The sequence below is a fragment of the Nerophis ophidion genome, linkage group LG06, assembly GCF_033978795.1.
Source record: "Nerophis ophidion isolate RoL-2023_Sa linkage group LG06, RoL_Noph_v1.0, whole genome shotgun sequence".
Lineage (NCBI taxonomy): Eukaryota > Metazoa > Chordata > Actinopteri > Syngnathiformes > Syngnathidae > Nerophis > Nerophis ophidion.
In genome coordinates this window covers 68,460,918-68,478,256 of record NC_084616.1, presented here as the reverse complement: position 1 = coordinate 68,478,256, position 17,339 = coordinate 68,460,918, and the positions used below count along the sequence as shown (strand labels likewise).

At 40.6% G+C, this 17,339-nt stretch overlaps 1 protein-coding gene across 6 annotated transcripts in view; it reads left to right on the top strand.

The window, feature by feature from the left end:
* The first annotated feature begins 428 nt into the window (after positions 1-428).
* cd99 (CD99 molecule) overlaps positions 429-17,339 on the top strand; it is a 60,482-nt gene continuing 43,571 nt past the window's right edge. For 2 of the 6 annotated variants that reach the window (XM_061904709.1, XM_061904707.1), the window contains exons 1-2: positions 434-634; positions 12,822-12,854. In XM_061904709.1, coding sequence (XP_061760693.1) covers positions 571-634; positions 12,822-12,854 — 97 coding nt within the window. In that variant the 5' untranslated portion in view covers positions 434-570. Of the gene's footprint in view, positions 635-12,821; positions 12,855-17,339 lie in introns of all 6 variants that reach the window. The other 4 variants (XM_061904708.1, XM_061904706.1, XM_061904711.1 and 1 more) reach the window with 3 other exon arrangements.

Here is a 17,339-nt window from a genome sequence, read left to right as displayed (position 1 = left end):
GCCTTGAAGGTGTGGGCCACGTGTATGAGACCCCTGGTTTATACATAGGACAAAGCAAAAAAAAAAAAAACTCTGTATGCAGTATTATTTCATTATAAATTTCAAAAGAGTTGTGTGGCTCCCACTGTTTTCTTTACTTTGTGAAACGGGTCCAAACGGCTCTTTGAGTGGTAAAGGTTCCCGACCCCTGGCCTATAAATCAATCCGCCACAATGAACATGTACTTCGCTTTTTTACCGCTAGATGGCAGCAAAGAAACAACTACTTCGGATTATCGATTCATGTAAATTCTCCAAACGTGTTTTTTTTATTGTTACACGGTACTGTGACAAAAACGCCCAACAACTGACATATTGGTATGAGTCATTTGTCACATGAACGGAACGTGTTTTGAGTGGAATAACTCGCCACACCCCAACCAGACTTGCCCAGCCCAAAGTTGAGTCATCGGGGTTTTTGTAAGTGGATCCCATCGAGCAGACATGTTCTCTCCCTCACTCTTCTAGCACCATCTTTCCAACTCTTGTTTTTCTTTTAAGCTGCTTTAAGGTCCGGAGAAACCAAAGCAACATGAAGTTTGTTTTGTCAGCCTGTTTACTTTTTTTCCTGGCAAAGGGCACATTTACGCAGGATGGTAAGTTTATTGTTTTCCACACAATAATAATGTGATTGTTTTTGAAATGCTGAGCTAATCATTTCATGAAGGCATGTTCTATGTTTCCAATGTAGCTAAGTGTTTTTAATAGACGTCCCAACCCGTTTTTAATGTTTGTAGTTGCACTTAATGTCTCAAATGACTATAAATGCATACACGATATGGTCCCGCTTCATTGTCGGGTGTTTTAGAAACATATTATACTTGATGGAAACATTACGTAATACCAAAATAGTCAGGCGTTCTGCATTGCTGCCTATTTTTGTCCCCCGGGCAGTGTTGAAAACTCCTTAAAGTAGCTATTTACTGTCCTAAAAGTCGACGCATGACGCTGTCATTCAACCTTGGCTTTTGAAAATGAGAGAAAATCAGAACTACCAACATTTTCCGTTCGTAAATGGGCGTGTATATAGGAATTGGTGTTGGTGGAAAGACCCAACAGCATGCTGCTGTGCACCTTTAGTTTACTGGTGTGATTTACTTTAAAGGCCTACTGAAATGAGATTTTCTTATTTAAAGGTCTACTAAAACCCACTACTACCCACCACGCAGTCTGATAGTTTATATATCAATGATGAAATATTAACATTGCAACACATGCCAATACGGCCTTTTTAGTTTACTACACACACACACAGCTAAAAGTCGTCTGCTTCAACGGCATAATTACACAGTATTTTGGACATCTGTGTTGCTGAATCTTTTGCAATTTGTTCAATTAATATTGGAGAAGTCACAGTCGAAAGATGAAGTTGGGAAGCTTTAGCCTTTTGCCACACAAACACACGGTGATTCCTTGTTTAAAATTCCTGGAGGTGAAACTTTCCTATGGATCAGAGCGCGGTCAAGCCGACATGGATCCCAACCGAATGTCAACCAGCAGGTTTCGGTGAGAAAATTGTGGTTAAAAAGTCAGTTCTTACCAGAGAAAAGCTGAGATTGTGCCGTCCATAGCTGCCGTCGACTGCGCGTCAAGACACCTGTGGAGACACCCTTCTGATTATCAGGTACTATTTAACTCACTAAAACACTAGCAACACAATAGAAAAATAAGGGATTTCCCAGAATTATCCTAGTAAATGTCTCAAAAAACATCGGAATCCGTCCCAATGTGGAAGGTAGAGCGCGACAAAATTTGGAGAAGTGTGCGAAGTCGATGAATTTTGTGTAGTAAAGCTTGTGTGACTGCTTCGCAGCATTCACACAACAAGGAGAAAACATCAGCAAATGCTGTGTGAGTGTGCATTGCAGCATTCCCACAAGGAGAAAACATCAGCAAGTGTTTGCAAACTAAGGCAAACTTATTTTTTTTTTATTATTTTTTTTTTTCTAGTCCGTTGCTATTAATATCCTGAAACACGAATCTTTCATCCTCGCTCAAATTAATGGGGAAATTGTCGTTTTCTCGGTCCGAATAGGAGGCTCCCATTAAAAGTATTGTGAATATGTGAGGATCCCCCACACGTGTGACGTCATCGTCTGCGACTTCCGGTAGAGGCAGGGCTTTTCTCTTAACACCGAAAGTTGCGAACTTTACCGTGGATGTTCTCTACTAAATCCTTTCAGCAAAAATTTGGCAATATCACGAAATGATCAAGTATGACACATAGAATGGACCTGCTATCCCCGTTCAAATAAGAAAATCTCATTTCAGTAGGCCTTTAAACAGGGATAGCAGGTCCATTCTATTTGTCATACTTGATTATTTCGCGATATTGCCATATTTTTGCTGAAAGTATTTAGTAGAGAACATCCACGATAACGTTCGCAGTTTTTGGTCGCTAATAAAAAAGCCTTGCCTGTACCGGAAGTAGCAGACGATGTGCGCGTGACCTCACCGGTGTGAGGACTCTTTTCACGGCAAATTTCTTCCCATCTAAAAAAACCTTCCCCCCGGAAGACATTTGGCGTGACAGCCTCTCTAATGCCTGAAGGACCCCAATGAGGGCGTGATAATACAAAGTTACATGACTTTTAAGGGTTACAGCTGCAAAATTAGCGAAGCAAAAATAGCTTGAAAAGTTAGCATGCTGGAATGCTAATATTTTTTCCTCACCGTTATTTTTCACCAATGACAATCAGCCAATTATAATGCTTTTAAAACAGCCAGCTGTGTGGGCTGCTTTAAGGTCCTTCCGCCCTCATTGGGGTCCTTCAGTCATTAGAGGGGCTGTCACACCAAATGTCTTCTGGGGGTAAGGTTTTTGTAGGGGGGAAGAAATTTGCCGTGACAGCTCCTCACATCCTCACATTGTTTATAATGTGAGCCACCAGCAGTTAGAGCAATTCGGACCGAGAAAGTGACGATTTCCCAATTAATTTGAGCGAGGATAAAAGATTTGTGGATGAGGAAAGATAGAGTGAAGCAAGAAAAAAAAAAAGGAGAAAAAAAGAAAAGGCGACGGCTCCAGGCGGCGGCAGTGGGAGAGTTTCAGATGTAATTAGACACATGTACTAGGATACTTCTGGAAAATCCCTTATCTGCTTATTGTTTTAATAGTATTTTAGTGAGATTAAAATTATTATCTGAAAGTCGGATGGCTGTGGTGAACGCCAGTGTCTCTGAGAGAAGCCGAGGAGCCAAGATCACAGCTGCCTTTTTGAGCTGCAGGATGAGGTCGCGTAATCCACTCAAGTCTCCGGTAAGAGCCGACTTAATATCACAATTGGTTGACGTAGAGAAACATGTTCGCTTGACCACCCTGTGTTAAAGCTTCACAACAAACAAAGAAACACCGGCTGTGTTTCGGTGCTAAAGGCAGCTGCAATCCACCGCTTTCCACCAACAGCATTCTTATTTGACGTCTCCGTTATTAATTGAACAAATTGCTAAAGATTCAGCTACACAGATGTCCAAAATACTGTGTACTTGCGCGATGAAATGAGACGACTTTTGGCCGTAAGTGGTACTGGGCTAATATGTCCCCTCCAACCAATAACGTCACAAACACGCGTCATCATTCCGCGACGTTTTCAACAGGAAACACCGCGGGAAATTTAAAATTGCAATTTAGTACACTAAACAGGCCGTATTGGCATGTGTTGCAATGTTAATATTTCATCATTGATATATAAACTATCAGACTGCGTGGTCGGTAATAGTGGGGTTCAGTAGGCCTTTAAAGGCCTGGCTTTACCGCTGCAGAACGAGTTGCATGTCAGAGCCAACGTTCTTTTGGCATACTTATCTCACGGCACCTTCTTTATTCAAACTGGCCAAAACCAGCTCCTCCACTATGTTTTTTTTATGCAGTGCAACTTGTATGCTTTCAAGGTTGCTTGAATGCACAGTTAGAGTACATGACAGACCTTGTATGCATTCAATTTTCTTTCCACTGGCTTTAACGCAGGCCTAGAGTTTTGACGGGTTCTTTGGTTATATGGTGACCAATCTTACACCATCTTGCTGGTGAAGATACTGGATGTTGAGGCCCTGGGCTGGTGTGATCACATGTGCTCTGCGGTTGTGAGGCCAGATGAATATACTGACGACTTCTCTGAAACAGCTTATGGTAGAAAAATGGACATTCAATTTGCAGACAACTGGTGATGGGTCCGGCAACATCGATGCATCGGCGCATGCGTCGAGCTCATAGAGCAAAACCCGTACCGCTTTTCGAAAGTCACGTGACCGATCATGAGCTGTTTCGGTCACGTGACCGATACGCGAACTGTGTCGCACTGATTACTGCGCGCCAAACTGTGTTTATAAGGAAGCTCATCCGTCAACGAGATGCTGCGGCCAACAGAATCGCCGCACTTCTGTCGTTGGTCATTTGTAATTTATCGTCGTCGGAGATCATTTCCCCCGTGTGGGAATATTTTGACCATATATCGTAAAAAAAGGTATTTGTGTTAATTTCCTTTGTTGTTAAATCCTGTTCTCTCAAAGTTTCTACTCGATCTGTTAGTAGGTGTGTAACTGTAAGTGTTTTTGTGTTGAACCGTTTCGGTAGCTCTGTTGGTAGAGTGGAGGGCTGTAAATGCTCATGCAGAGTTCCTTAGGGCAGTGCTTCTCAACCTTTTTTCAGTGATGTACCCCCTGTGAACATTTTTTTAATTCAAGTACCCCCTAATCAGAGCAAAGCATTTTTGGTTAGAAAAAAGAGATAAAGAAGTAAAATACAGCACTATGTCATCAGTTTCTGATTTATTAAATTGTATAACAGTGCAAAATATTGTTCATTTGTAGTGGTCTTTCTTGAACTATTTGGAAAAATGATATAAAAATAACTAGAGATTAAATTCTAAATAAAGATTTCTACACATAGAGATAATCATCAACTCAAAGTGTCCTCTTGAACTTAATTCTAAACATTTCTTCACAAAAAAAGAAATATTTAACATCAATATTTATGGAACATGTCCACAAAAAATCTATCTGTCAACACTGAATATTGCATTGTTGCATTTCTTTTCACAGTTTATGAACTTACATCCATATTTTGTTGAAGTATTATTCAATAAATATATTTATAAAGGATTTTTGAACTGTTGCTATTTTTAGAATATTTTAGAAAAATCTCAAGTACCCCTTGGCATACCTTCAAGTATGCCAAGGGGTACCTTCAATCAATCAATCAATGTTTACTTATATAGCCCTAAATCACTAGTGTCTCAAAGGACTGCACAAACCACTACGACATCCTCGGTAGGCCCACATAAGGGCAAGGAAAACTCACACCCAGTGGGACATCGGTGACAATAATGACCCAGTGGGACGTCGGTGACAATGATGACTATGAGAACCTTGGAGAGGAGGAAAGCAATGGATGTCGAGCGGGTCTAACATGATACTGTGAAAGTTCAATCCATAATGGATCCAACACAGTCGCGAGAGTCCAGTCCAAAGCGGATCCAACACAGCAGCGAGAGTCCCGTTCACAGCGGAGCCAGCAGGAAACCATCCCAAGCGGAGGCGGATCAGCAGCGCAGAGATGTCCCCAGCCGATACACAGGCAAGCAGTACATGGCCACCGGATCGGACCGGACCCCCTCCACAAAGGAGAGTGGGACAGAGAAGAAAAAGAAAAGAAACGGCAGATCAACTGGTCTAAAAAGGGAGTCTATTTAAAGGCTAGAGTATACAAATGAGTTTTAAGGTGAGACTTAAATGCTTCTACTGAGGTGGCATCTCGAACTGTTACCGGGAGGGCATTCCAGAGTACTGGAGCCCGAAATGAAAACGCTCTATAGCACGCAGACTTTTTTTGGGCTTTGGGAATCACTAATAAGCCGGAGTCCTTTGAACGCAGATTTCTTGCCGGGACATATGGTACAATACAATCGGCAAGATAGGATGGAGCTAGACCGTGTAGTATTTTACACGTAAGTAGTAAAACCTTAAAGTCACATCTTAAGTGCACAGGAAGCCAGTGCAGGTGAGCCAGTGCAGGCGTAATGTGATCAAACTTTCTTGTTCTTGTCAAAAGTCTAGCAGCCGCATTTTGTACCAACTGTAATCTTTTAATGCTAGACATGGGGAGACCCGAAAATAATACGTTACAGTAATCGAGACGAGACGTAACAAACGCATGGATAATGATCTCAGCGTCTTTAGTGGACATAATGGAGCGAATTTTAGCGATATTACGTAGATGAAAGAAGGCCGTTTTAGTAACGCTTTTAATGTGTGCCTCAAAGGAGAGAGTTGGGTCGAAGATAATACCCACATTCTTTACCGTGTCGCCTTGTTTAATTCAATGCCGCCCCAACCATGGCGAAGTGGGTAGAGCGGCCGGGTTCGCTTCCCACCTATGGACATCAAAGTCGCTGCCGTTGTGTCCTTGGGCAGGACACTTCACCCTTTGCCCCCGGTGCCGGTGAATGAATGATGATTGGTGGTGGTCGGAGGGGCCGTAGGCGCAAACTGGCAGCCACGCTTCCGTCAGTCTACCCCAGGGCAGCTGTGGCTACAGATGTAGCTTACCACCACCAGGTGTGAATGAATGATGGGTTCCCACATCTCTGTGAGCGCTTTGAGTATATAACAATAGAAAAGCGCGATATAAATCTAATCCATTATTATTATTTATTATAAGTACCCCCAGGGGTACGCGTACCCCCATTTGAGAACCACTGCCTTAAGGCACTGGTTCAAATCCAGCTCGATGGATCACTCATTACGTTTTTACCATGAATTGATTAACGTGGACCCCGACTTAAACAAGTTGAAAGACTTATTCGGGTGTTACCATTTAGTGGTCAATTGTATGGAATATGTACTGTATTGTGCAATCTACTAATAAAAGCTTCAATCAATCAATCAACAGTGCGTATTCAGGGCGCATGTAAAAATAAATATAAATTAAAATTCCCAGTCCACAAGTATTCTCATTCACAACACGTTCTCTTAGATTTCCATGTTATGATACATGTTCACATTATTTATTGTCTGTATCTAAAAAAGATAAAAATTTATTTTTATTTAAATGAAGATATGAAATAATCGTAAATGAAATACAATGACTTGGTTTATATTATTGTATATACTAGGTCATAAAATCAGTGTTAGTTGAGTCGGTCCATAGGTTGCCTGTAGGGATTCTTAATGTCCAGCAGATGTCAGTGTTTAGTGACACAGTATTGACACAGTATCAACACACTTTTGCAATGTGTCGAAACGATACATGACGCCTCATCAACCCATCACTACAGACAACAGCTCTGGTGGACATTCCTGCGGTCAAATGGCCTTATGCAGGCTCTGTGCACATTTTGTAGTAGTCAGCCTAATAGGGCACACCTGTGCAATATCTTGCTGTCGAATCAGCATCTTGTTATGCCACATCTGTGAAGTGGATGGATTAGATCTGCTTCTGAACACCAGTGTCAGCTGCTGGTCTTCCAAGTATAGTAGGAGAAGCTCCTTTTTATCTACTCCCTAAATGCAAGTACAGTCTCTAATCCATCCATTCATTTTCTACCTGATTGTCGCGGGGGGTCGCTGGAGCCAATCTCAGCTGCATTCGGGCGGTAGGCGGGGTACACCCTGGACAAGTCGCCACATCATCAAATAGATAAAATATATAAAGGTGTTATTTTATACAAAGAAAAACATCACTTACAATTGTAAAATTGTAAATCTTGCCAAAATCCTCTGGCAGTGATTTATACTTCAAGATTGTTGATCAGGCTTCACGGTGGCAGAGGGGTTAGTGCGTCTGCCTCACAATACGAAGTTCCTGGAGTCCTGGGTTCAAATCCAGGCTCGGGATCTTTCTGTGTGGAGTTTGCATGTTCTCCCCGTGAATGCGTGGGTTCCCTCCGGGTACTCCGGCTTCCTCCCACTTCCAAAAACATGCACCAGGGGATAGGTTGATTGGCAACACTAAATTGGCCCTAGTGTGTGAATGTGAGTGTGAATGTTGTCTGTCTATCTGTGTTGGCCCTGCGATGAGGTGGCGACTTGTCCAGGGTGTACCCCGCCTTCCGCCAGATTGTAGCTGAGATAGGCGCCAGCGCCCCCCGCGACCCCAAAAGGGAATAAGTGGTAGAAAATGGATGGATTGTTGATCATTTTGCTGTCAATCAAAAAGGGATTTAGTCTCAGACAGCTCATCCAATCATGCAATTAAGCTGAGGTCAAGATAACTATATTTCATTTAGACACATTTGTCAACAGTATTTGACAGAAATTTGTGCAGATAGTTTTAGTTTTCCATTTATATTTTTGTCCAGCGTTAAAAAAGGCAATACTTAAGATGTGGTATAACAGAGAAAGAAGAACTTCAAAGAAGGAAATGAAAACAATCATTACTAACCCAAAAAACATAGTTACCTCTTTATCTTGTCATGCATTGTTGCCAAATACCTTTAAACATCTACACCACAACATCATCTGGAGTAGTTGAGAGAGCTGCTTGTCTTCAGGCTGAAGATGTTGTTTTAGCTTGTTTTAGTCAAGTAATTTGTTGATCGATCACCTCTTCATCATCCTTTTAACAGCCGGACAAAAGCTACAATATTTTATAAACATTCAAAAACATAATCTGAGATATTTTTTTTAACTAAAAGGGGAACTGAAATGTTGTCTGTGGTTCACAATCATTATGAGTTTGAGAGACATGACAATGGATGTTATGGTTTTTTTTAAAAATTGTAAATACTAAATAAATGCGATCAAAAGTCAGCTTCGAATGGAGCTTTTATAGGAGCTGCTCAGATACGCCTATAAAGCGCTTAAAAAACATCCAAACACTTCCATTAAGGTTTTCTATACATGATGTAAGTGAAAATGTAATGTAGTAGCAGGCACATTTATAATAACATTTAATATTTCACATTAATTTCAAAAACGCATCACATTTGCTTTTTTTTCTTCTTTATCTCTGATTGTTACTTAATACAGACTTTATGAGAGCCAACAAACAAAAAACATCACTTACTGTATAAGGTCTGCTGTTGATAAGATGAAGACTGCCAGGGTGTTCATATATTCCCATTTAGATGAAGAATGTCTCATAATCCTTGCAAAGAAACAGGGTTGGGGAGAACCAAGAGTCTTTACGTGTCGTTCTCAACAGTTCTGGCTCCTAAATGGCTGTCAAAGTGTACCATCTTTCTAGGTGAGAGGCATGATTTATGATCTAACAGTAACCATCCAAACCTCTAAAGAGCAAGGAAGCGAGGAATCAGCAGACCACTCATTGATGTAAACAAAGGGACACACAGTAGTGATCAAGTCCCCACTATAAATAGTTTGTGTGCGTTTGCGCTTATAATGACAATATCATTAATACTTTGTTAATATTTTAGTCACAAACTGTAAATGGAGTATTGTTGGCACTTCTTGAATGGTTAGTTATTGGTTATTTATTGGCTTTTATGGGTGGAATAGAGGACCTCCTACTGTACCAGTACTGTAAACTGAATTTTATTTAATATTTAAAATCATTTAAAAATAAAAAATCCATCATCCATCATGTCTTTCATAATGATTGTAAACCAGGGGTCTAAAACACGCGGCCCGTGGGCCAATTGCGGCCCGCGAGACGTTATTTTGCGGCCCGCACCTTGATGTGAAAATCTAATGTTGGTGCGGCCCACAAGTTTTATATGAATGGAACTTTATAGCGTCATACTTGTAACCTCGATTTTGCCGGGAGACACCCAATGTTTAGTGCCCCTCCAGGGATAATCATTCTCCCGAATTTCACCCAAACAACAATATTAAGGGGGCACCATGGAAGCACTGCCTTTAGCATCCTCTACAACCTGTACAAATAGCGTGCCAGCCCAGCCACATTTTGTATTTGGCTTCTATAGACGAAGTAAGCGACTGCAAGACATAGTTGATCAACAGCCACACAGGTCACACTGAGGGTGGCCGTATAAACAACTTTAACACTGTTACAAATATGCGCCACACTGTGAACCCAAACCAAACAAGAATGAAAAACACATTTTGGGAAAACATCCGCACCGTAACACAATATAAACACAACAGAACAAATACCCAGAATCCCATGCAGCCTTAACTCTTCCGGGTTACAATATACACCCCCGCCACCCCCCAACCCCGCTCCCTATTGTAGCCCGGATGAGTTATGGCTGCATGGGATTCTGGGTATTTGTTCTGTTGTGTTTATATTGTGTTACGGTGCGGATTTTCTCCCAAAATGTGTTTGTCAATTTTGTTTGGTGTGGGTTCAGAGGGTGCCGCATATTTGTAACAGTGATAAAGTTGTTTATACAGCCACTTTCAGTGTGACCTGTGTGGCTGATGATCAAGAATGTCTTGCAGTCACTTCCGTGGGTCTGCAGAAGCCTCGTTCAATCAGTGACTCGGCCGGCACACTGTTTGTATGGTGGAAAAGCGACGAGACGGCAGGTTGTAGAGGACGCTTAAGGCAGTGCCATCACGGCACGCCCTTAATATTGTAGTCCGGGTGAAAACCCGGGAGAATGATTGCCCCGGGAGATTGTCGGGAGGGGCACTGATAATCGGGTGTTTCCCGGAAAGATCGCGAGAGTTTGCAAATATGTGGCTAGGGCGGGAAAGCCATTGAATGAAGGTGAATTCATTAAAAAGTGCATGTTAGATTTTTTTAGGAAATCTTTTCTTGCGGCCTAGCCTCACCAAGTTTCTGCATCCAGTGGCCCTCAGGTAAATTGAGTTTGAGAACCCTGTTGTAAACGATAGCCAAAATTCCAAAAAAGTGCAGTTTCCCTTTAAGTTTGTATTTTGGAAGACAAAAGCAATTTCCAGGAGTCTTCTGCAGAGTCTGGAGAGTTGGCAAGTTTGAGCATGTATCTGTGCAGCAAAGTTTCCCAGCATGCCTTGTTGTCGTTAAAATGATCACCTTTGACTCTATGGTCACATATTTTTATGTGTTATTTTGTACAAACAGGGTGTAATAAGTAAAGGGGCGTCGTTCTTAGCAGTGTAAAAAATAATTATTGCTCTTTTTGATGGTAATCTGACACACTTAGTAATAATAGTTAGTGCAATGCATCCTGTAAATATCACTGTGGTCTCTGTTGTTTAATACAGTTCACAAAGCAAATTTGCATTATATGCAAGGTGTAATTGACGTTAGTTTGGAGTTCTTTTTTTCCTTTTCCTTGGGGCGGTATAGCTTGGTTGCAGGTTCGATCCCAGCTTCCGCCATTCTCGTCACTGCCGTTGTGTCCTTGGGCAAGACACTTTACCCACCTGCTCCCAGTGCCACCCACACTGGTTTGAATGTAAAAAATTGATATTGGGTTTACTTTGTAAAGCGCTTTGAGTCACTAAAGAAAAAGCGCTATACAAATATAATTCACTTCACTAATTCACTTTACTTGTTGAAATCTTCCTTGCGGGGCCGCAGGCTTCTCGGGCCGAATTTTGCCCGCGCACTGGAACTTAAACACTTGTGCGTCATTGTATGCCTGCCAGCTAGCGCTGTGCTGTAAAGCTGACATCAGATTGGTTAAAGAAACAGCCCCATTACTAACTTTGTTTAAGTAACATTGGCGGGCACTCCTGATTCTGAAGTCCCTGGGCAGATTACATTGATATGGCATCACATAAAAACTAATCTCACTCATAGTCATCATTGTCAACGACGTCCTACTGGGTGTGAGTTTTCCTTGCTCTTATGTGGGCCTACCAAGGATGTCGTAGTGGTTTGTGTTGTGGTTTGTGCAGCCCTTTGAGACACTAGTGATTTAGGGCTATAAAAGTAAACATTGATTGATTGATTGAAACCAAGAGACATGCAATAAAATGACGATAATAGACTGTTGGCAATAAATTCAAATAATTAATTGGAATAAATACTATAATTTAAATTGTAGCAGAGAAGCCTTGCTGGCCCTGACCGCCCAACACAGATGCACAAATATTGAGGTAAATATTTTAGATATTTTTGCACACCACAAAACAACAGTATTGTAGCTATCAACTCAGACTACAGTATGACTACCTTCTGGATGCCTTGGCGAAAACCAGGATTTTGGTTGAACTGAGGAGTGAATTTCAGAAAGCAACATTTTAGATTATGCTATTGTGTGTACCTGAGCCAAAAGATGCAACCTGCCCCACCACTTGACTAATGGCTTTCCCTTTAGTATCATGTGTGGGACCACAATAGGATATTGTGTGTATTTGTACTGCAAGATAAACATGACAACCAATGAGTGTGTATTGACTTATTTGATCATTTGTTACAATTTATAACTTGCAGTAATATTATGTCACTACTATTGTTTCTAAATTACAGTAACACAATAGGATGGTTTGTAGGTTAATATTCCAAGGACTTGTTGTTGTGCAAATGCACAGAACAATGGGCACAGAAATTATTTAGTTCCAAGAATTACAATTACGAAAAATGAAACTTTCCTGATGGCGGAGAAGGGATTTATGTGGGTTATAAATACTGCCTCATTTGATCCTTTAGTCTTGATATCACTTAGAGCAGGCTATTATAAAAACAAACAGAAGGATGAAACAAAGTCCATCCATCCACATCCTGCCATTTTATACCACTTTTCCCCCTCGGGATTGTAGAGGGGCTGTAGCCTATCACAGCTGCACTTGGGCAGAAGGTATTCTACACCCTGGACAAGTCGTGTAACTTCATTGCAGGACCCACACCGATAGACAGACAACCATTCACACACTAAGGCCAATTTAGTGTCTTATAAGAAATTAATAACTGTTGTCTTTCTCATACAGGATTTGATCTGTCTGATGCGCTTGATGAAGTAGGTGAGTAAACCCGATCAAATGTTTCTGGGCTCACTGATATGCCTGCTGTACAGTTAAACTATTGTATGCAACTACACGTTTGTTGGATGTGTCATCACTTTGCCAGACCCATCCGGTTCTGGAAGTAATCCCAAACGTCCATCCTCACCTGAAGAGAAATTGTTAAAATGTTCATAAACAACCAAGGCTCAAGTCTTCAATGAAAGGGAAACGGCTAGAACCCCAGTGTCAGTGTCACAGTGTTGCTATGCAGTTTTACATTGACTGCAAAGGTGCTCACCGAGAAAGAAGCCTCTGCTATGAAATTGCTACCCTACAGCTTGACAATCTCATTGTGCCTCACGAAACGATACTATGCATGCCTCACGTTCGATATGGTCTTATTGCAATTAGCGACATATCGCTTCTAAGACTTTACATCATATTAGTGTGTTTATAGGGGTAAAACAAACCTAAACAACTTACACTGTACAAAGTCCTCAGCCAACTTTGTCACATTCACATATTAAAAGCCAATGTCCACATTTTTGATTCAAACAATGCTGTTGCATCGATTTAATGTCACAGTCCATCATACTAGCGCTGTTGTTTGTTTTTACTTTTTCTGGTGAATTCTGCACAATCATGGATGGCATATTGGCAACTCAACCCACGAATGAAGAACATTGGAAGAAGTTTAGTGTGGCTGTATTTTGATAATAAAACTGAAAACAAGGTTTAATCGTAAGGAGAGGTGGGTAGTAACGCGCTACATTTACTCCGTTCCATCTACTTGAGTAACTTTTGTGATAATTTGTATTTCTAAGAGTAGTTTTTATGCAACATACTTTTACTTTTACTTGAGTATATTTATAGAGAAGAAACGCCACTTTTACTCCGCTCCATTTATCTACAATCAGGTCGCTACTCGCTACTTTTTTTTTTATCGATCTGTTAATGCACCCTTTGTTTATTTTGATTTTGTCAGACACGCATTCAAAGTAGGATCTACGCATGCTTGCGTTTCACCAATCACATGCAGTCACTGGTGACGTTGGACCAATCAAACAGAGCCAGGTGGTCACGTGACCGTCACACGTAGAACCCGACATGTTGAAAAACTTATTTGGGTGTTACCGTTTAGTGGTCAACTGTACGGAATATGTACTGTACTGTGCAATCTACAAATAAAAGTTTCAATCTATCAACCAATCAATCAAAAGTGTAAAGGAAAAAAGACACTTTTTATTTCAACCGTACTTCCCGTCAAAAGCCTAAAGACTGATCGCACAGTTCCTGTCTTCACAATAAAAGTGCCGCTCCATCGCGCCTGCGCTAACAAAATAAGAGTCTCCGAAAGCCAGAGCAAACAAGCTAGCAAGCTACGGAGTTTGGCGCCAATGTATTTCTTGTAAAGTGTATAAAAACGAATATGGAAGCTGGACAAATAAGATGCCAAATACCAACGACTTTCATGATGTATTAGACAGGAAGGAGGAACTTTTTTTCTCCTCCATTTGAAAACCGGGACATTATCAGCACTACTGTCTGATTCCAATCAATGCAAGTCATCAGAATCAGGTAATACACCAACTTATATTTTTGTCTTCATAAAAGATAGGAATCTATATGTTAAACATGCATGTATATTCATTAAAACACCTTTAACATGTGAACAAAAACAGCAAAATAAATAAATATAAATTATATACTGTATATATAAAGGTATGTATATAGATGATATGTGTGTATGTATATGTATATATGAGGTAGATCACCTCGACTTGGTCATTTATTAAGTAATTGATTAACGTTGAAAAACGTATTGGGGTGTTACCATTTAGTGGTCAATTGTACGGAATATGTACTGTACTGTGCAATCTACTAATACAAGTTTCAATCAATCAATCAATCAATGAATGCCTACTGAGCCTATGGTGCTGTTAAGTTATTGTGGCTCAATTTGCCTTAATTTTCATTTTATTTTAATGTATTATTATTTAATATATAATATTGTTTTAGTTGCTTAAGAGATATTCCTGGCTCTGAATTTGCTCATTGCTATTTTTATGTTTTTGTGCATTATTTGTTGCCGTAATCATTAAACAATCAGGTTAGTCATCAGTTACTCAGTACTTGAGTAGTTTTTTCACAACATACTTTTTACTTTTACTCAAGTAAATATTTGGGTGACTACTTCTTACTTTTACCTGAGTAATAAATCTCTAAAGTAACAGTACTCTTACTTGAGTACAATTTCTGGCTACTCTACCCACCTCTGATCGTAAGGTAAAATTGTTGAGGCTGTGTAACACAGCAAGAGTGGATCCCAGGATGCGGGGATAGCATAAGTGAGTAATATAAAAGATAAGGTTGTACAAAAAACTACGGTGCCAAGAAAAACTATTTAAGTGGCAAGGTACACTGCAACGTGGCCAACAAAATCTTTCGGAAAGAAACCTGACTGGCCAGACGGGATATAAGACTGGAAAGCAACACAGTGGTTATGTTAAAGGCACATGAGAGGAACAAAAAACAGACGACAAAGAAACACTGTAGTGTTAAAGTTAGGACATAAAGTGTAGCGTAGAGGCTCCAAAATTGAGAATCACCAAGTGCTCCCATCCATAGCTAAGTGGTTAAAAGGGCATCCATCCATCCATTTTCTACCGTTTGTCCCTTTTGGGGTTGCGGGGGGTGCTGGAGCCTATCTCAGCTGCATTCGGGCGGTAGGCAGGGTAAATCCTGGACAAGTTGCCACCTCATCCCAGGGTCAACATAGATAGACAGACAACATTCATACAGCAGGGCCAATTTAGTGTTGCCAATCAACCTATCCCCAGGTGCATGTCTTTGAAGGTGGGAGGAAGCCAGAGAACCCACGCAGTAACGGGGACAAGATGCAAATTTCACACAGGAAAATCTCGAACCCAGGACCTTCGTATTGTGAGGCACACGCACTAACCCCTGTTGCACCGTGCTGGTTAAAAGGGTGTGTAAATAGGAAATAGCTGCAGCGTGTCTCATAGCTCCGCCCAGCTCAGGCATCACCAGCGTTTGGATGTGGAATAAACATAACAAAAAGACATGTAAAAGAACAATACATAACACAACTTAAGGTTGCCAAGTCTGTGTCAGCATGAAACGTAACGTATGTACTGCGATAGTTTATCATAGTGATATTTTGTCACACACATGGACAAGCTTAATGCCTTCTGCACAAACATTTTATAGTCAGATGTTTCAAAGATAGCCATATTATTAGCAAGTATTTTTTTACCTTTATGTTGCAAGATTTCAAGGTTGCTTAGGTTATTTATCCAGGATCTTTTGTCGACATGCACTTTTTGGCAAAGCAGAAGCCTGAAAGAGCGGTCACCTCACTTGGTCTCGCATTGTAACTAGATATCGGCTGATATGTTTTTTTAGGGTCAATACCAATACCGGCTGTTAGTAGTCAAGAGGTCCATCCATCCATTTTTTACCGGTTGTCCCCTTTGGGGTCGCTGGAGCCTATCTCTGCTGCATTCGGGCAGAAGGCGGGGTACACCTTGGACAAGTCGCCACCTCATCGCTGGGTCAACACAGATAGACGGACAACATTCACATTCACACACTAGGGTCAATTCAGTGTTGCCAATCAACCTATCCCCAGGTGCATGGTTTTAGAGGTGGGAGGAAGCCGGAGTACCCAGAGGGAACCCACGCAGTCAGGGGGAGAACATGCAATGGTCATTAACCAATATTTGCAGTAAAAGTTATTTAAACATGAATAGTGTACGTCGGTGAATAGCTGGACATAGCTTTAATTTGTTTTTTTAAAATAATTTTTTTAGGAAACAACAGACCAGTAGCGACATCATGTTTAATGTGGCAATGATGTTGAGGTTAATTTAGCGCCAAAAATTATCAGAAGATTTCCCAAACATCTTTATTATACGTGAATAGATCTGCGAGTCATAGGCGCATCAACGTTTGCATTTGAAAATATGGGATTTCTCTATGTCACAATAACTTGCAGTCTACTCAATGTTATACCATTTTGATGCAGTTCATGGATTTAAATGGAAACTGCACTTTTTGGGGGGGAATTTTGCCTTTTATTCACAATCCCTTTGTAAAACAAGAACACATGTGTTTTTTTTTTAATGCATTCTAATTTGTAATTAATGCGAGCAAAAGTCTGCTTACAATGGAGCCTAGGGAGTTACTGTACTTTATTCCGCCTATAAAGCACTCTAAAAAATTTCTTAACACCTCCATCATCATTTTATATAAACACTGTAAGTATATATGTAATATTGTAATATATACATTCATATTAACATGTTATATTTATGTATTTTGATCATTTTAAGCATTCATTTCACAGACGCAATCAACGTTCACATTTTCTTTCAACTATATGACTGATTACTACTAACTGCAGACATCATGAGAGCCAGCAAACATAATAAAACATCACTCACTGTACAATGTCTGCTGTCACTAGTATGCCGACTGTTA